This window comes from Nilaparvata lugens, chromosome 10 (assembly GCF_014356525.2).
Source record: "Nilaparvata lugens isolate BPH chromosome 10, ASM1435652v1, whole genome shotgun sequence".
In the NCBI taxonomy this organism is placed as follows: domain Eukaryota; kingdom Metazoa; phylum Arthropoda; class Insecta; order Hemiptera; family Delphacidae; genus Nilaparvata; species Nilaparvata lugens.
The window spans coordinates 4,532,626-4,554,227 of record NC_052513.1 but is presented as its reverse complement, the minus strand read 5'-3'; the positions used below and the strand labels follow the sequence as shown (position 1 = coordinate 4,554,227).

At 33.9% G+C, this 21,602-nt stretch overlaps 1 protein-coding gene across 1 annotated transcript; it reads left to right on the top strand.

Moving 5' to 3' along the window:
• The first annotated feature begins 1,368 nt into the window (after nucleotides 1-1,368).
• Nucleotides 1,369-21,534, top strand: LOC120353232. Its single transcript, XM_039436124.1, has 8 exons — nucleotides 1,369-1,595; nucleotides 3,956-4,182; nucleotides 7,489-7,633; nucleotides 8,843-8,934; nucleotides 9,910-10,007; nucleotides 10,959-11,043; nucleotides 13,777-13,910; nucleotides 17,282-21,534. The coding sequence occupies exons 2-8, from the start codon at nucleotides 4,003-4,005 to the stop codon at nucleotides 19,578-19,580; spliced, it is 3,033 nt and encodes a 1,010-aa protein (XP_039292058.1). The 5' UTR covers nucleotides 1,369-1,595; nucleotides 3,956-4,002; the 3' UTR covers nucleotides 19,581-21,534.
• Nucleotides 21,535-21,602: the final 68 nt, after the last annotated feature.

Genomic DNA, 21,602 nt, shown 5'->3' with positions numbered 1-21,602 from the left:
AATCAATTTGATGAATTTTAGTTTTTGATCAACAATATCATCCGATTGTTAACATTTAGATGTATAATTCAAAATCTATCTAAGAGTATTTTTGTACTCTACAATCTGAGATCAGGGAGAGCGCTCCATCACGAGTAGATTTCCAGGTACACCTGACAACAATGCTCCTTGTATTGAGAAAAACACCTAATCTTCAGCTTCAACCATCATCACCAACTACATTGTCCTTACACTGATATTTCGCACAATGACATAAGTTCATGAGATCATGTTCTATGAGAATCACCCGCTAGATGCATTTCATTTCAGTTTTTCCTACTGGAGAGGCACGCATAAGTGCATCTAGCGGGTGATTCTCATAGAACATGATCTCATGAACTTATGTCATTGTGCGAAATATCAATGTAAGGACAATGTAGTTGGTGATGATGGTTGAAGCTGGAAACTAGGTGTTTTTCACAATACAAGGAGCATTGTTGTCAGGTGTACCTGGAAATCTACTCGAGATAGAGCGCTCTCCCTAATCACAGATTGTAGAGCACAAAAATACTCTTAGATAGGTTTTGAATTATACATCTAAATGCTAACAATCGGATGATATTGTTGATCAAGAACTAAAATTCATCAAAATTGATTTTTCCTTCAAATTTCACACATTTTTGACAAAAATCATAACTCAGTACTCATTTGAGATAGAGAGTTCCGAATGATCTCATTTTATTTAGAATCTTATGATCTAAAAAAAGGCAAGAGCACATTTTTCTGTCCGATTACAAGATTTGGCAGAAATAACTGAAAACTGGAAAATGAGCCGAAAATACGAGGTCTTTGGGCCACTCTGTATCTAGCACAAGGAAATTTTGCATGAAGAAATTGGTTCTGAACTTCTCTTATGTACCCGAATAATATATTAGAAAATCAGAACTACAATATAAATTGCATGCACCAATGTATATAGTGACTGGACTATAAGGTCTATAGTTTCAATCAGGTACTTGTGGATGGAAATATTGCGTGAGGTCTACTGTTCACAGAACTACTAGTTGGTTAGATAAAGTGAGGTCCACGTTATAATGACAGTATTTGATCAACTTTGGTTTTGCTATCCTTGTCTATCATTCGACAAAGCCGGTGGTAGTATCCTTTTCTAGGTCCACAACGATGCCAATTATGTTTTCGACAGTGTAGAAATATTATTAATTAATTCAGAGAATCGGCATCGCTATTTTTCTATCTTTATCCACTGCCATTATAACGTGGACCTCACTATAGGAAGTTACCTTTCTATATATATTGTATTCAGTGACTTGGGTGCTTGTTGCCACAAAGTAGGAGAACATTTCTCTTCTCTGTGCTGTTGCTCTATGGTCAAGACTCGCAACTCCACTCTCAACGTGGTGTTGTTGACGGTTGACTTTTGAGATTTGTGGTTAGGAATATTTTGAAAATAATAGTAAATTTGCTTAGGCCTGTATATTACGTGAATATTCAATTCTTAATGCTTGGATTGAGAGCAACATACTGAAACCTGAAACGCTGTTGCTGCTATTTGCCTGTCCCTGCTAATTAAACACAGTCATGTTTATTTAAAAATGGTAAGCATCTTTCCCAGTTGTAAGTTATGTTTAAAAAAAAGTGAAAATTACCTGATGTATCCGTTATAAATATTTACCGTTCACACTTTACATTCAAAATTTCGGAGGTACAAAGCGTTGCTCAAAAGTACAAAGGTTTGGAGCTGAAAATTTAAGAAACAATGAGCATGTAATATTTCAATATATATTTTTTGGATTTATTACAATTAACTACTACTACTCTAGTATTTACTCGTGAATTAGGCATTTAAGCATTAATGATCTGGTGAACATTGTCAGTAGGTTTAAGCTCAACTACAGTCATGATGTCTATGAATTTTAGGGTATGTGCTATGGGTGTGATAGCAAGATCATTGTTGCTGTTAGATATTGCTTGGAAATGTATGTCTGAAAATCTCAAATGAGCAATCACATAGTAAAATTGGCTTGTTGGGGGATATGCAACATGGTTTTAAAAGAGAAATATTGACCACCACAGCTGCACTCTTTTTGATTGACATTATATTCACAGAGCTTTTGAGAAGAAGAGGTCATTCAACAACCTGGTGCTGTGTGATCTTACCAAGGCCTTTGACTGTGTAGCCTATCTTATGACATCTTACTAAAGAAACTCTCAAGATACGGTATGGCTTTTGGGGGGGAGCATGAAGCATGGTGACTGATTACCTCATGAACCGCTAGCAGATTGTTTTTTATGGTAGCTACATCAAAAGAGAAGTAGGTGCCTCATGGTGTACCACAAGGATCAGTCCTAGGGCTTCTGATCTTCCTGATCATGATAAATGATTTGTGATTGCAAAATTCAAGCCTGCTGTTTGCAGATAATACCACAATTCTTCATAAAGGTAATGTAATGACCCCATACAAGCAAGGGAAAGAGCGCAGTAACTCTTATTACTCATTTACTTCCAATGTCTTCACCACAGTCCTAGGATCGGAGAAATGTCCTGAAAGCAAGAGATAGTTCTGCTGCATACAAGCTGCTTCTCAATGAAGGAAATACACAGGAATTGATGTAGCCTTTTGCTATTGACAGCACAAATCAAAATCAAATACCAGTTACCCTCCTTGGATTTGGCATTGACTCAAATTTGAATGGGAGCTACACATTCTTGGAGTGTGTAAGAAGTTATCAATGATGATATCAGGAAACTGAGTGAGCTTCTGAGAATAGAACACTTGTTGATGCTATATCATGCATTTTTTTTTAGTTTCTTTCTGTATGGTATCCTAATCTCGGGCCATTCACCACATGCCAGGGACGTTCTATTCTTCTACTGTCTAGTGTTATTACATGTAGTAAGCATGATGCTCATTGCCAGGGCCAGCCCATCTTTTGCAGATTAGGCATTTACACAGTCTTTGGTCATTACATTTTGTCTCCTCTATTGACCATTGTTATAAATAGTTTCATATCGCTCCTGCTATAATATTGTTTTATGTTAACATAAAAATGACGTGATCAACCACTACCTCCGTAAACAAAGCCTTAGTTCATTCGTGTGACGTCCGCACAGGTAGGGCTCTTACACCAATAGTTGATTTCAGGTGATCTATATCAGCTAGTGTTTCTATTGGTGTAGGAGCCCTACCTGTGCTGACGTCACACGAATGCACTATGGCTTTGTTTACGGAGGTAGTGGATCAACTCAGGAAGTCCTAGCTAACGATATGGAAATTGGAAATTACCAATAGCTACATGCTATATGTTTCACAAAGCTCGTTCAATGCATTTGAACCATAGAAAAAACATAGATTTTCTCTGATTAGAACACAAATTAGGTACGCTTTACAACGAGTGCACTGTGACATTTGATTTCCATGGCGATAGTTTCTGTCGATAACTCTAGTTCACTCTTCTTGTAAATGGTACCCGCTCTGACCGTGTTAAAATAACTTGGTGAAACCAAGCTAACTAATGGAACAAGCTTAGCAGTTAGCAAGTTTCTACAACTGGTTTGATGCTCAAGTTGTCCGTTTGTGAGTTTCATGTTCGACGATAACTTTAAAATCATTTCATCAATCAATTTCAAATTGATCACAGCAAATAGTGAATAGTAAACCCATTTTAGACTCTTATTTAAGCGCCTCAGATACTTGATATCATCAATTGGCTGCTGCCGATTGGTAATCTCCTCAGGCCACTTTTGTTATTACATAATTAATTATTTAGTTGATCCACTTCTTCAAATCATGTTGATTTTGCTAAGAATTTCTATAATAATTGTACTGTTTAATTTCATTCTCATCAAACATCATTTCTTAATTTGTTCATAAGAATGATAGGCTATCATTTCTCTAGAAGCCTAACTCACATATTTTTCTTATTTTTTTCAATTATTCATAACATTTTTTTGCAGGATTTGCTGGTCCCGTTTTCCTCATCATTTGACTGAAAGATTTGGGAATGTACGGGTTTAAAATTCCCAACACGAATATTTGTGTGGATTATTGGGACGATGAAGAGGAACCTCACGTCAGGTTTCTGACTAATGCTCACGACAATCGATTGCAAAACATCTCAAATGTGAAAGACACAATATACATGACGGCGTTTAGTCTGTGGTTTTTTAAGTTCGTTCGCAAGGTAAGAAATAGAATTTTGAAATAGAAGAAGATCGACGTTTTTCAAGTATAGAGGTATTGTTCTATAATCCTTGGTTTCATGGTATTCTACTTTGGAATCTCTGAAATCATGTTCAAGACAAATTCAACTTTGCATCAAAGCTTTTATCCAGCAACTAATTTAATTTCAATCTGAGGTGTGAATCTAGAAAATTTCGCTCCTTTTCAAATGGGTGGATATAGAAATTTGACAAATACAAGACATATTTTTACAAATAAAAATAATCATTAAAATACAATAGTTTTTGTCGTGTCTGGAAAAAGAAGCCTTGAGCTCCAATATTACAACAATACTTCTAAAGTCACACAATGAAGAAAATCGTGTGAGACGTTTCAAACTTTCAATTCAGCAAGGATTCAGTTCTTACATCAATTTAGTCTTGTGAGATCTAATAGCAAAATTATTTGTTTTAGAACATAGATTTATTTATAGGTTGAGAACCATATGAGTGCAGAGGGTTCCATGAAGTTTGGAATACCTCAAGGAACAGTTTTAGGACCAATTCTGTATTCGATCTTTGCAAATGAGTTGTGCTCCATTCAAATTCAAGGTAGAGTTATAGCCTTTGCTGACGATACAGCACTCCTTTTTCAAGGAAAAAACTGGGAAGAAGTGTTCCAAACAGCAGAGATAGAACTCACAAAAATCACTAGTTGGTTAAGAAATAATTTATTGTCATTAAATTCAGAAAAAACAAAATTTTTAGCTTTTTCTTTAACAAATAGCACAAAACCACACATGACAACAATGAAGCTTCATAATTGTGATAGAAATAGTAACAATAATTGTAATTGCCCACTAATAGAACGCTCTGACAATATACAGTATTTAGGAATAATAGTAGATGATTCATTGAAATGGAACAAGCACATAACATATACAACTGCCAAAATAAGGAAGCTTATATACAAATTCTATCAATTAAGGCGTATCATAGACAAAGAAATGTTAAAAACTGTATACTTAACATTAGTTGAATCTCTTTTAAGGTACAGTCTGTTAGTTTGGGGTGCAGCTTCAGTTTTATAGATCCATTATTTAAAACTCAAAAACGCATTTTGAAAATAATGGGAAACAGGGAATTCCAGTTTCCAACTGTAGAATTATTTATAGAAAATAGAGTACGGTACTCAGCGTTAGGCGATTGTATATATTGTTGTTTTAGGGTATATGAAAAAACATCAAAATAGGAACCATATCATAAATCTTAGCCATAATACTAGAATAAGAGAACGTTACAATCAAGAAGTACCAAGAATTAATACAGCATTTGGGCAAAGATCACTAGGATATTTAGAGTCTACAATATCTAATAGAATACCATTAGAAATCAAAGGAGAGGAGAATTTCAATAGCTTAAAAAAATTATACATTGGTTATTCAGTATTGGGATACAAAGTAGTGAGGAACTAATAGTAAGTAGGATTTAGATTTAAGTAGTATTCTTTTGTAAGCTGTGTAAACTAAATTCAAATAAAAGTTGAATAAAATGTATTCTTATGTAGTACATTACACCATAAAAATTTGCTGTTTTATGAGGAGAGAACTAATAACTCATAGGTTGTAGCTGATTGCAAATAAAATATTCGGTTTTTTATGAAAAGTTTTTTTTATATGAAAGTAGCATATCTAAATGACATTAAACTTATACCAAAAGACTAGTAGATTATGCCATTAAGCCTGGGAGGAAGCTCGAACAGAAGTAGATGATCTCCTATGATTCCTGCCCAAATGTTTACTGAAAACTGATGTTGTGGAAGATTAGGATTGATGGCATGAGGATTCTCAGCTGCCCAAATATGTTGGTTGTGGACGTTAACGATAGCTGTTCTTGTAAAGTGTGCCTCGTCGGTAAATAAAACGGTTGTTAAAAAGTTTGGGTAAACAAGTTTTACTAAAAACCATCGGCAAATACCAGCACGGGGAATACAGTCTCGTGGCAATAGAGTATGAACTTTCTGGAGGTGGTATGGATGTAATTCTGCTATTTTAGTATCCTCCAAATAATAGATTGATTGACATTAAACTGCACTGACAATTCTCTTGTGCTCTTCTCTGGATGTTCATAAATTTCATTAAGAACTTGTTCTTCTAACTCAATAGTCATAGTAGATCGGGGTCTGCCTGCATAAATGTGCTCTTTGGATATCAAAGAATCTGTTTCAGACAGACGTTGATGAATAGTGGCAAAAAACCTTGAACTTGGACATACTCGGTTAGGAAAGTTCTCTTGATACAAACGTCTTGCTTCAGTACTATTACAGTAGTGTCCCATTCCATACATTAAATGCATGTCAGCTAATTCGGAGTATGAATAATGTCTAAGATTACCTGCCATTTTTTAAAAAGTTAACACTTAACACAAAGCAAAGTGGAATGGTTACAAATAACTGGTTAATAGATTAAACAAAAAACACAGCGCGGTTACAGTAGGCCTAACTTACAGTTTGTTTTTTTTTGTTCAACAGTGAGCTAAAATATTTCTGAAAATAATTTTCAGCTGATAATTTCTTTTAATATTTTCTTATTTAAAACATAATAAATCAGCTGTTTTAAAACAAATTCAACTTTGCATCAAAGCTTTTATCCAGCAACTAATTTAATTTCAATCTGAGGTGTGAATCTGGACAATTTCGCTCCTTTTCATATTAATGTTGGGTAGATATAGAAATTTGACAAATACAAGACATATTTTTACAAATAAAAATAATCATAAAAATACAATAGTTTTTGTCGTAACTGAAAAAGAAGCCTTGAGGCCCTTGAGCTCCAATATTACAACAATACTTTTTGTTTAGTTGAGAAGTTGATATTGTGATAATTCATATTGAATGAGAAAGACTAAGAAATTGTCAAAAGCCACAGTTTTATTGATACTTGGAAAGACCGGTTTCGGTTATTACACCATTGTCAATCTCTGATAAACAGAGTTTATCCGTAATATGTAATAACCGAAACCGGTCTTTCTAAGTATCAATAAGTCTGTGGTTTTTGACAATTTCTTAGTCTTTTTCATTCAATTACAACAATACTTCTAAAGTCACACAATGGAGAAAATCGTGTGAGACTTTTCAAACTTTTAATTCAGCAAAGATTCAATTCTTACATCAATTTAGTCTTGTGAGATCTGATAGCAAAATTATTTGTTCTAGACTATAGATTTATTTCTCAAGGAATCTCATATACCTTCTAACTTAAGCGCATGTAGTATTATTAGGACTGATATGGTATGAGTCCATCTAAAGTAATTTCTTTTATTTTTCACAGAAAGATTTGAAGGGAGAAGTAGTTTGTTTATCGTTGAATAAAAGCCATAGGCTTGAAGGAGCCTGTAATGGTGATATCACACCTTTCTACGTGACTCTGATCGACTTCAATCATTGTGCGGGCTCAGTCATGTATTTATTTGAAGGTAAACTAATTTAATTAATTTGTAATCGATTCTCATAATGTTCTAACATCATTTATTGCAGTTAGTGTAAAATATTCAAACTTAAATCTTATTGCACAAAGAGGAACTTCAATGTTTTGCTACTAGAGAAGTCTAGTAATAACAGTACAGTGACAGCAATGATTGATTGATCCCCATGCGGTGGGTATGGCAAGACCTTAGACCAGTTATAGAATAGACACGCTGGGAAGTCTAGCCTCTGAAGCCAACATCTACTACCATATCACCATATCGTGACGTCAGCATAGGATAGAAAACTTTTCTGCAGTTTGTTTACATTGTTTTCCATAGCTGATTGTGTCTATTTCAGATGGAAGTAAATGATTATTTATGAAAATGGTAAACTCCCGCTGAAATAGAAATAGAAAACAATATAAACAAACTGCAGAAAAGTTTTCTATCCGATGCTGACGTTACGATAAGGTGATATGGCAGTAGATGTTGGCTTCATCGACTTTCAGTATGAATATACAATGGGCCGTGTCTATTCTATAACTGGTCTAAGGGCAAGACCAACACGGTCAAGCTTACCAGGCTAGGCCGGCTTACTGGATCAACGTGTGGCATTAGGCATTAGGCCAACCACTAACGCATCGTTTCATCGGACATTTTCGACTGACTATAATTGGAATTGAGCTATAATTGGAATGTCATAAAACAATAACCGATTCGTATATTCAATTGAGGAAGTACCCCTTGATGTTGATAGTTTTCAAATAGAGTTTTGATGGAAAATAAATTGATAAAGTTTTAATATTGGTCGATGTAGGTAATACCGTAAAATAAAGTAACAATCCAGCTATTCCCTTTTTGTGTAGTTGAGAAGTTGATACTGTGGTAATTATTCATATTAAATTGAAAAGACTATAAAATTGTCAAAAAACCACAGATTTAGATCTGTGAAATGAAAAAGACTAAGAAATTGTCAAAAAACAACAGATTATTTTGGTTTTTTGACAATTTCTTAAATCTGTGGTTTTTGACAATTTCTTAATTCTTAATCTTTTTCATTCAATCCAGCTATTCTCTGGTAATAGATACAAATTCTTTAATGATTTGATTTATATAGAGAATTCTTTGATGTTTTGATAATAATTAGATCAATTATGATTTATAATTGTAAATAATCATAATAATTATAATGTATTTACTAATAAATTATGTCAACAGGTGAATTTGGTCAAGTCCTATGTACTGGAGACTTCCGTTACAGACCTGCAATGTTAAACAACCCAATACTGCGCTCATTGGCCGAAACGAAGGTACCATTTTGAAAATTTAATTGCCTCTACTTAGTCAATTATTGAGAAAAACTACCAATTTAGATAATTTTAAATGTCCACTAGAGATACGCCTTGAATAATTGAATCGTAAGGTAGCGCGGAGGCTGCTACCTACCCCACGGGCGTGCAGGAGGCGAAGTGCCAGTCAATAAAAAAAAAATTAATAATAATAATAATTTATTTCAGAATAATTTGTATTGCTCTTGAGAATTGAGATAAAAGTGATAATAAATGAAACAAGCAATTTGAAGGCCAATAAAATCTACCAATAACAAAGTAGAATACATTGCAATAATAGTAACAATTAAAATGTAAATAAATCACTTTTATTGGATAGAATTACAAATACAACAAAGAAATTCCAAAGCTAGAGTATATATACTAGTGAGTATTTTATCATGGCAAGGAAAGTAGTGTGAATGTGCCACACCAGATTTTTTTATTTATGTTGTTGGACGCTATAAATTTTCATGGTAATTTGGTAAGACATACTTATTAGATGATCACCAATTTGTCACTTGTAAATTCAACTATAAGTCTGCAATCAGCAGTTAGAGTTATAAAATCCTTGATGAAAACCCGGTTCAGATGGCTTTTGTCATTAAGTTATCGACTTTCTGATCTCTGTAGTATAAGAATCATTGCAAGTCAGCAAGATAAGTGCAAAAAAGTGTTGACATTGGGTAATGCATTGTCGCTGAAGAAAATTTAGGAGATTATCCAATAAAGTATATATATTACATGTCCTCCAGACGACACTTTGCCATGGGGTAAAAATGCCTACATTGCTTTGCTTTGTATACTGTAATTTTTATGAAATAATTGAATAAAGGCCATTGTTAGTATTATTATTATTATATATTTCTATATTTTCAATCCAACTACAATGTGGATTCAATTTTGTTGAATGTAATCGAATTCCATTAATGTGAATTTCATTTGAATTTTTTCCAGAGCCTGGACATATTGAATGTGGACAACCGATTTATCGCTGAGCATTGTTATTTTCCACCAAAAGAAGACGTCATAAGAGATACCGTACAGATGATCAAGTAAGAAAATAGTACAATATTTATTATGTTTGGAAATAGCCTCTTGAAACACATATAATGAGTATTTTAGAGTAGTTTTTCATGCGTAGTTTTTGCGATATGTAAACACCTACAACATTTTACCATAGACTGACTCAATCACTCCTTACAACATCTATAAAATTATATTCAGTATCACGAATAACCTGAAGTATAATACCATAGAGAAACAATAGCGTAACAATGCTATTGTTTCTCTATGATAATACTAAGACAAGACTCATGTTTTTGAATATACAGTAACGAGAGTGATGGTACTGTATTATTTTATCTGATATTTTGAAAATAATTATTTTTAGTAATTTTTAAACTGTGAGCAGTGTTAAAATGTGTGAAGTGAATGTAAGCTTATTTCGGACTATATTATTTATCTAAATCCAGGAATGAATTTGGATTCCGCCTGTTTATTCTCTTATAATCATCAATAATAATTGATTGTGCAAATGACTAGAAATTTAATATAATAAGTACATGTATAAATTTATTTGTTTCGAGCACATAGCTCATACAAACAAGTTTAGTTCAATACAATCATTACATGCAATGATATTACATCACTTTTATGTCTCAAAACATGATATAATTTTATATTGAGAGTATTTTAGTAAGTACATGTTTCTAATATATACAATAATATAATATTTAACAAATTAAATTTTTTTAAATCAAATATGGTATCCACCTATTCATATTGTGATAAAGCTGTTTTCATAAATCTTCACCAACTTTGTATGATTACAAGTTGTGGATTTCAAAGATCAGAACAACAGTCCATGAGCGAGTTCTCAAACCCAGGGGGTCACTAGTTATGCACATACAAGTAGCCCTGAACATGAAAGTAAACAATGGTGTACTCATTTACTAATTTTTATGAATACTCGGCTGTGTACTCATCGCTTTCTCGAATTTCAGATCATATCCCAACCATAAAATTGTCCTTTGCATTGGGAATTTTGGAAAATATGAACTATTGAAGGCTATTGCGAAAGAATTGAAGGTAAACAATATCTAATTATTTTTTTCATTTGACATTCCATGATACAAAAATCATAATTATTATACATAAAATATGATAGAATTATCTATATTTATAATTATTTATATCCATTATAATTAATATGATAAATTGAATATTGTATCTCTAACACTATGTAAAGAACTTATCAGTCTGAATATTATAAATATAAGCCTGCTATCTAAGTACTCTTTTTCAAAAACTTTTACAACATGTTTCAACATATAAATGCCATTTTCAATCTTGGAATATCCATGAGTCAAAAACTATTTTCTGCTTGAATAAACAAGAAATTTAAAAAGTAATATATCATGTTTTTGCACTAAATACGAATATGAACACATTTTAAACTAGTATGGGTGATGTCACTGCACATTCATTGTATTTGCAGTAAGATGGCCTACTCCAGAGTATGAAATGAAATCATTATTATATAGTCATAGTAAAATGGTTATGTATATTGTTATAATTATATCGTAATTTATTGTAATAATATATTAATTGTAGTGTAATGCTTTTCAATGTTTTTTAAATTGGGAGCCATCTGAAAATAATTTGGATATTTATTCAGAGGAAGTATGTTTATGTTTATGTTTTTGAAGGGACGGATTCAAAGATCCAAAGGTTCAAAGAACCTCACACGTCAACCGAAGCTTATTGTATGTTCCAAAGTATGTAAGTTAGGCAAACCAACTCCCGTGTCCTTTACAAGGTCCAGGAGTTTCTTCCCTGTACCAACATCCCATTCCTCACCTGGTTGCTTACAGCCAAACAGAACCCTTCTTCTAGCTCCAAGACTTTTGCAATCCAGTATGATATGCTTAGCAGTCTCTTCAGACTGATTACAAAGCCTACACATCTGGCTTTCATTTCTGAGTCCAATTGTGTGGAGATGTTTCCTGAAGTGGCCATGTCCAGTTATCAGGGCAATCAACTGCTTGACCTGACCTCCACCCAGACTCACCAGCCAGCTGGTGAAGCGAGAGCTTGCGTCTGCCAGCAGCCTTTTGCCAAGTGCTTGACCATGGTGACCCTGCCATTGCTGGTGGTGTAAGTCCCTGGACCATTTACTTATTGTGTGGAAGGCAGTTGTTTTACTTATGCCACAGCCTGGCTCTGTCTTCAGAGGAAGCATTGTTCAAATCAAAGAAAATTTATCAATTGGTGGAAAACTCTGTCATGGTATTTATTTAGATCCGTAAATGATAATTGATTATATTAAGCGTCAGGCTCGCTTTGCTCGCCATATTCGTCTAGCCAGGGGGCTCCGCCCCCTGGTACCCCGACTTGATCGTACAAAAATGAGATCAGCGGACTTGCTTCGCTCGCCCGCATAATGTAAACATTTTCTGTCTATTAAATGATGAAAGAACTGAGAAAACGCAAAAACGATAATTTTGGGTGAATCTCTGGCGTTATTTCAAATTCCTTCTAACACAAAATTATTACACTCCAGCTGAGTTTCTAGTAAATTTGAACATTTTCTGTTCATTATTTGTTCTCTATAAAGCTGAGAAAGCGCAAAAAACGCTGGAAAAACGCAGATTTTGGGCGTGTCTTTGGCGTTATTGCAAATTCCTTCTAACACAACATTATTACACCCTAGCTGAGCTTCTGTACTAAATTTGAACATTTTGTGTTCATTTGTTCTCGATAAAGCTGAGAAAACGCTAAAAAACGCAGATTTTGGGCATATCTATGAAATTTTTTCAAATCCGTCCTTAGTGAGCCTCTAAAGGGCCAACTGAACATACCTATCAAATTTGAACGTTTTTGGTCCGGTAGATTTTTAGTAATGCGAGTGAATCAGTCAGTCAGTCAGTGAGTGAGTGCCATTTCGCTTTTATATATATAGTTGAGTTTCAAATTTTTATAATGCTTTAGAACTACCATCAAATTGCAATCTTGGAAAAACCATGCAAACTATACAATAAACTTGACTAATCGAGAGTACTTACAAGTCTTGCCTTTGCATGATGAATAATCTCATTCAATTTGATTGTTTGCTAGTTAATACTCTTGCTCATTTAAACTACAAAAAATATAAACTAAAAAACTATAACTATAAACTTCCCCATTCCTCTCTGTCCTGTGCGATTCTCTTCAGCATGAAGTATTTTCCCTCCTCCCTGACATCATACACCATCTTCACTCTTCTCCGCCCCAGCACCCTCCCTCCCTCCACAGTCCCTTCCATTGCCGTCACAAGGAGGCCGCCATGCCTCAGCAAGTGTCCCAGCCAGTTCCACTTCCGTCTCCTTATCACTGTCATTATATTCATTTCCTCTCCTACTCTACGCAGTACCTCCTCATTCCGCACCCTATCCATCCAGCTGATCCTCTCCATCCTCCTCCACACCCACATTTCGAAGGCCTCTAATATCTTCTCCTGCCTTCTGAGCGTCCTGGTTTCTGCTCCATATAGATCCACGCTCCACACAAAGCACTTGGCCATCTTCTTCCGCAGTTCCATTTGCATCCTGCTACTCACCAATCTTCTCATCTGACTAATGCCTTCTTCACTCTTGCAATTCACACTTTAACTTCTAAATTACACCGCATATCCTCTTCAATCAGACTTGCAAGGTACCTGAATGATAACCCCTTTTCAATGCGATGCAAGCAATCCTATGTTGATTGCTTGAAACTCTAGAATAAAATTATTCATTAATATATAATTGCTGAATTGGAATATATATTGTGTTTCCCTTGCAGGAGAAAATAAAAGTCACCAGCGATTATTTGATGGTTGCCGAGAGATTGGCAATTTCAAACATTTTCACCCTCGAGGATGTCCGGATAACAACTAAAGAAACCGAATTCTTGAACGAGAAAGATTTGAATGAATTGTAAGTTTTGCACATTTTTGATGCCATTTTCCGTTCAAGTTTTCGATATCATAATATCTGATTTAGCAGATTTCATCAATTTAATTCCTAGAATCACCCTAAAATTAGGCTGTGCCTCTCTTCAATTTCAATCAAAGTGAGATTTAAATTTTCTTCGTCTTTCATTTATATAGGTTTAATTTTCATCCATTTATTATTAGACATGCAATAATAGGCTAGTATAAATTAATAAAAACAATATAAAAACTTGTAGTACCCTTTATAATTGAATCGGCCTGAGGAGAAAGGGAACATGTCAAAATTTTTCATTTTTTTATGGTTGAAATGAGTTGTTTACTGTGGGATACATCGATTGGAGTTGAAAGGGAACATGTCAGTATTCTCTTTATACGAGAAACAGATATCGTATTTTTGCTGTACTGGAGTGAAAGGGAACTAGTCATGACACACATGTTCCCTTTCAACGCCGAACATTCGAAAATTAGCTGTTTGTCAGTTGTGATTTTTATGCTATTGTTAGGTTACCTTTGATTCACGCGTTGCTTTGAGGTTAGATTGCTTTCGGTTGAGGTGTTTATTGTAAAAGTTGAAGAGTGATAATTTATAATATCATCATGAGTAATAGGAAGTTAACAAAAAACTCAATTTTAAAGGGTGAATCTTATATAAGTGCTTATAATGGATTAAAATTGTTGTCTTAAAAGAGTTTGCACCCTAATGACAAAAAACAATCTTGAAATTATCAATACTTTTATCTGTATTCAGTTTTCTCCCTCCCCTGAAAAATTCTGATTTTTGACATGTTCCCTTTCTCCTCAGACCGATTCAATTAAAAAACTTAAAAGTATTTTAAAGACTATTTTTGATCATAACTTAGGTCATTACGATCGAAACTAGTCGTTGAAATATTTCAAAGTTTTTTAATAATAAAGAGTACTACAAGTTTTTATTAATTTTTACAAAAGTAGCCCATGTAAGTGAAGTGTTTTTTTATGCTAGTATGTATATTCTATTTTCAGTAGTGTAATTGGGCATGTTAGTTTGAACTTGTATGACTGTACAAAGTCATATTTTGATTGCTGTTATTACTAATACTTATAACTCACACCAATAACTATATACACCTACTCTAGTAAATTGGCTGCCTTATTTGAGTTAGTTAATTTCAATACATTTTTTCTATGTAATTGTAAACTTTAGGGGAGCAGGAGAAACGCTGACAGCGCACCTGTGGAGAAGATTTGTACTTCTCAGAGTTAAACAAAGGCTCAGTGGCTATTATTTGAACGTAAAAATACCTTACTTGCAATGCATTTTATTTTAAAAAATATTTGACTGGGAAGGAAATAGAAATACCGTTAAGTTTAAATATATATTGGGTTAGTTGCAGCAATGAATATTACAATACTAAATTAATATCGGGGCACCGAGCTTTGCTTGCTATTTATTTATTGATAAACAGAACTTAATTCTTTAAAATGATTGGGGAAGGACTAACAGGCACAGCCTAAAACTGATTCTTCCCCGAATTTTTATTTATTCACTATAAATATTCCAAAAAGTATTGTAGGTTATGTTCCATATACTTGAATTCAGGTCAAATTTTTAGTCCAAACAATTTTGAAAACAGAAAGGTTCTAATTTATCTTGTTTGCAAACCAAATTGAATAACAAAATAACACTTACTAAACACTTAAAACTGTAAAATAATGATTAACTTTGAAAATTATGATATACTCTAATTTATTTACCACTAGCAGGTAACCCGTGCTTCGCAAGGGTCTTTCTTTAAACTTGACGTAATGAAATCTAGAAGAATTCAAAATAGACCTATGTACAGTGAGTCAGTCATTCTATCAGGGCTCGAATAATTTTGAAATTTTAATTGAATAAAAATGGAAGAATATAATTCCTTTATGTAAATAACAACACCTTCATTGAAAGACATATTAAACTACATGCGTTTTCATATTGCCGATACAGCATTGATGAAACTGAAGACGTTTATTCAGCATTTGTCTCAAAAATTGTTCTAGCTGAAAAATTAATAATCCATGCCACGTGTAGGCCTAAACATTGCATCAGGAAAACGAAGTTTCAAAACTATGTTTTTCAGGTAGAAAGCAATATAGAAATAGATGTTCCTTTTTTAATTTCGACCATATGATTTGGTGATTTTTTAATGAAATCGAATGTACCATTAATGAAATTTTAACATTAATTCAGAAAAATCTAGAAGGAAAATTAAAATTTGGGCTTCCAGGTGCACGAAATTGATATTTTTAGAATCTATGTGCAAAATTTAGAGATCTAAATCATTCCCGTTTTTTCGGTATGCAATCCACAAGTTGACATGTTTTGATGCGAACAAACGAACAAACACAACCCTACTCTCTCTTATTATATAGATATCATGTCAACAAATCAGATTATTTTTATCAAGTCTATTAAAATTTTCTGGATCATATTTCTCTTGAGATACGGTAAGCTGATTGATTATACAGCTGATCTCCCACACAGGCCCACACATCTTCTGTTATTGATGGACGACAAAATTATCATCGGTTTTTTCAAGGATGAATTATCCTTTTCATGTCCTTCAGCAAGTTTTCCCAGGAATGAGACCTAGTGCAATCGAATTTTTATATCATAAACCTACTATGTTCCAAATTTCGTGAAAATCGTTAGAGACGTTTTCGAGATCCGTTGAACATAAATAACCATATAAATTGCCAGATAACTAGATATAAAAATATATACAGAAATTGCTCGCTTAATATAATATAGGATGATATTCATTGGTTTCTTGGGTGAAGTGGATTTCTTAGACTTCACTATTGAAAGGATTGACTGAATTATGATATTTTCATTACTTGGATACGGTACTTGTTGATTGAAATAATAATATTAAGATGATATTGCCGAGATTTTTATGAACAGTTATAAATGGAATTACTCGATTTTCTTTGTTTTTAAACGATGTTCTATCATAGATTGCCATACCTTGTTTTAGACATCCTAACCTAAAACAGGTTATCCTGTTCCAATCTTGTTTTTCGTTGGACTGTATAAATTTATTTATTGATTCACTTGTCGACTTGAAAGAATTATAAAAATGATGGCTATTTCAAATCAGTTTGAATGAACTATAGGGAAAATAAGCTATCAGCTACATTTCATAGCAGTAGGCCCAGGCCTTGTCATTGAAATATTGTATTAACTAATTTCATATTTTGACCACCAGAGACTGAATAAGTCGAATCTTCAGCCAACTTCTGATCCCCTATTATCTTTGTAGTTGTTTCTGATTTTGTGCATATATTTCTTTACTTGCATTTTTAAGGAAATCATTTATTTGTTCTTGTTTGCAGGAAATCAAAAATGGGACCAACAATTGTAGCGGTTTTCAGTCCTTTCTTTAGCATAGCTGAAGATTTTGAGACCATCGTGAAGAGCCAAGAGATGGGACTGAAAATATTGCCCTACAGTGAACACAGCAATCACAAAGAGTTGTACTCATTCATAGAGGCACTGCGGCCGAATATCATTGTACCAATTGTCAAACCAAATGAGGGTCTCACTTCAGCAGCCATTAGAAACTCTACCATACCAAAATGTATTGCTGCTCTTCAGAGAAGTGGAAGGAGAATTCTAAGCATGGACTCAATTCTTGGAAGGGAATCTCCTCTACCCATGGACTTCATATCGGAACTATTGGAGGAGTTTGGTGGCGAGGGATCTATTTTTGAAGAAGGAGGGGAACCTATGAGCTTTATATCGGAAATATTGGAAGAGCTTGGTGGCAAGGGTTCTATTTTGGAAGAAGAAGCGGAACCGAAACGCAAGAGAAAGAAAATATCACAATCTTCATTGAAAAAGAGTAATTCAATTTCCGCCAAACACACAGTCAATACAAGCAATTTGAAATTTGAAACTCCTGTCATAGATGCAGGGTATGAAAAAATTCTGAAGTATTTGGCTAAGAGTCGTTCAATTCCAGGCAAACGGACAGTTTGTAATAGAAGTATGAAAATTGAAAGACCTGAACTGGAAACAGCATACAATAATAATCAGGAAAATTTGGAAAAGAGTTGCTCAAGTTTAGGCAAACGCACAATTGACACCAGAAATCTGAAACTTGCAACTCCCGCCCTAGAAACAGGCACAGATAACAATAAGGAGCATTTGGCAAAGAGCTGTTCAATTGTGGACAAACGCACAGTCGATAATAGAAATCTGGAACTTGATACACCTGCACTAGAAACAGGGTATGATAACAATCAAGAATTTTTTGTACAGATTTGTCCAAGTGAGTACAAACGCATAGTCTATGCTAGAAAGGATTTTACAAATCCTGCACTAGAAACATGGTATGATAACAAACAGCAAAATTTGGCAAAGAGTAGTTCAATTGCAAGCAAGCCGTCAGTCGATACTAGAAATCTGAAACTTGTAACACCTGCACTAGAAACTGGTTCAATTAACAATCAGCAGAATTTGGCAAAGAGTAGTTCAATTGCAAGCAAGCCGTCAGTTGATACTAGAAATCTGAAACTTGTAACACCTGCACTAGAAACTGGTTCAAATAACAATCAGCAGAATTTGGCAAAGAGTAGTTCAATTGCAAGCAAGCCGTCAGTTGATACTAGAAATCTGAATCTTGTAACACCTGCACTAGAAACTGGTTCAAATAACAATCAGCAGAATTTGGCAAAGAGTAGTTCAATTGCTAGCAATCCGTCAGTTGATACTAGAAATCTGAAACTTGTAACACCTGCACTAGAAACTGGTTCAAATAACAATCAGCAGAATTTGGCAAAGAGTAGTTCAATTGCTAGCAAGCCGTCAGTTGATACTAGAAATCTGGAACTTGTAACACCTGCACTAGAAACTAGCTCAAATAACAATAAGGAGCATTTGACAAACAGTTGTTCAAGTGGTGCAAAAAGCAAGGTCGATATTAGAAATTTGGAACTTGAAACTCCTGCCCTAGAAACAGAGTTCAATGACAATAAGGAGCTTTCGACAAAAAGTCATTTTATTGTGGGAAAATGCGCATTTGATATTAGAAATCTGGAACTTGAAACTCCTCTCGAAGAAATAGGGAATGATAACAATAAGGGACATTTAACAAAAAGTAGTTCAAGAAGAGGTAAAAACATGGTCGATACTAGGAATTCGGAACATGAAACTGGTGTCCTAGAAACAGGGTTCAATAACAATAAGGAACATTTTACAAAATGTTATTCAATTGTGGGAAACATGGAAAAATTGTATGATATCAATAAGGATCATCTGGAAAAATGTTATACGATTTCGCGCAAACCCACAGTTGATACTAGAAATCTGGAACCTGAAACTCCTGCCCTAGAAACAAGCTCAAATAGCAATAAGGAGCATTTGGGAAAAAGTTTTTCAATTGTTGGCAAATGCACAGTCAATACTACAAATCTGGAACTTGAAACTCCTGCCCTAGAAACAGGGTACAATAACAATCAGGCAAAGAGTTGGTCATGTGTGAGCAAAGCCAAGGTTGATAATACCCCTGCTGGGTTCGCTAACAAGAAGGATTATTTGAAAATGCTCACCTATTGGACTGATGAGGGTATAACTGGGAAAACTTTCAAACCCCCTGATCTCCGAGGAGTCTACGACTACGACTATAAATGAAAACATTAATTTAACTTATATGTTGATACCATCGGCAGTATTCTAGTTCTTTTTTTTGTAATTGTTACTCCAGTTCCTGGAGTATTACCTAACATACAAGAATTATATATTAAGCACCTAGAATACACCTAAGCAATTTGATCTCAGAAAAAGTGTTTTTGAACGTAATATTGATTTTATTGAAATTTGTTAGGGTTAGTAGAGCTTGTACTTCGATCCTCGACACCTCTCCTGCTCCTCTCTGTTTGAAGCGTTACTCATCTGCACTGAAAAATAATTCATCTAAAAGAAGTTAATTTCAAGTTGATTTATCTGTCAGGTCCAAAGAATAATGAAACTTACATCGACATATGGGCAGAACTCATTTATCATCGTGTATAAGCTCCATCAAAAATCTTGTAAAAACACTGGCTCCATTATAACTTACTTGTTGTTTTGAATTCACGCAAAATTACTCCTATAAATTTTTAATGAAGAAATACTGTATCCTAATTTCAAGATTTAGTGCCGGTTGCACAACAGCCGGTTAAATTTGCCGTGATTAATTTCACGAGAACCAATCAGAGAAGCCGTCTTTTCAAAAACGACTTCTCCGATTGGTTCTCGTGAAATAATTCACGGTTGAAATTTAACCGGCTGTTGTGCAACCACCGGGCCTAATATTTAGTAGTTATGAAGATCTGGGGAGAACTAAAACTCTTGTATTTCAAGTGTAAGGTTCTCAATTCAATCATGAAGAGTTGTTACAGACTTTATTCTTCCGAATGAATTGGAAGAAAGATGAAATAGCTTACTGTGTTGGTGGTTCCTAATAGAGTTCGCTTTCTCAGCGAACTGTGTTGAGGATCAAGTTCAGACAAGATCACTCAATACTGGGGACTGTTTCACTGATTAGGGTACCCGTTTCCCAGTATTTTACTGATGTTTAAGAACAAACATGTATATTAGGCAGGTTACAATATTACACTTCGAATCACTTCCAAGATGGTTTAGAGAAATTATTCTTTCTTATATATGAAATAATTACCATTACAGTTATAGCCCAAGGGTAGTATACAGGTACTAATATAGCATAATACTTTTTGTTCACCTATATAGCGTAATTGATCCACTTGTTTATTATTGTGTGATTAATTTATGAATATCGGGGCACCGAGCTTCGCTCGTTATTTTTATTTATTGATAAACAGAACCATAGCCTACTATAAATAGAGTAAGCCATGACAGAACACATTTCTCTCAAATGATCATGTTTATATTTTACAGCTGGCTATACGTCAGCTTATTAATTTTGGATAATATGCGATATTTTGATCTTCCACAGAATCACTCGCTCACTTTTTACTAACCAAAGGCGACGAAAGTCTCAGCTGTTTCAGCCAAGGATGAATTATCCTTTTAATGTCGTTCACCGAGTTTTCCCAAGGATGAAACCTAGTGCAATCGAATTTTTATATCATAAACCTACTATGTTCCAAATTTCGTGAAAATCGTTAGAGCCATTTTCGAGTTCCGTTGAACATAAATAACCAGATATAAAAATATAAACAGATATACAGAAATTGCTCGCTTAATATAATAGGATAAGTGTAGATTTAAACACCAATATTTTAGATAAGTTACATTTATCAAGTAACAACGATTAATTTTTGTATAAAAATTGTAAAGAAACATCATTAGTCATAAATTGGAAGAAATTTTTTTTTAAAGGGTTGAGGACTGAGAAAAGAATCATAGTTTAGTTCAACTCAATTACTTTACAACAGACCTGTGTGAGTGACAGTTTTTTTGTTTCTATTTAATTCCTAGTTTTATGATTTTATATCTGTTGGTAATTTGTAAGTGATTTTTGTTCCTTTATATAGGTATCTACTGTAATATTGTTATATGTGTTAGTAATTAATAAGTGATAATTGGTGCCTTGAAATATCTGTAATATATAATTTCTGAAAAACATGATACTTTTTCTTTGCTGAGAAACCTTTACAATTAGTATAATAAATCATTCAAAAATGCTCATAT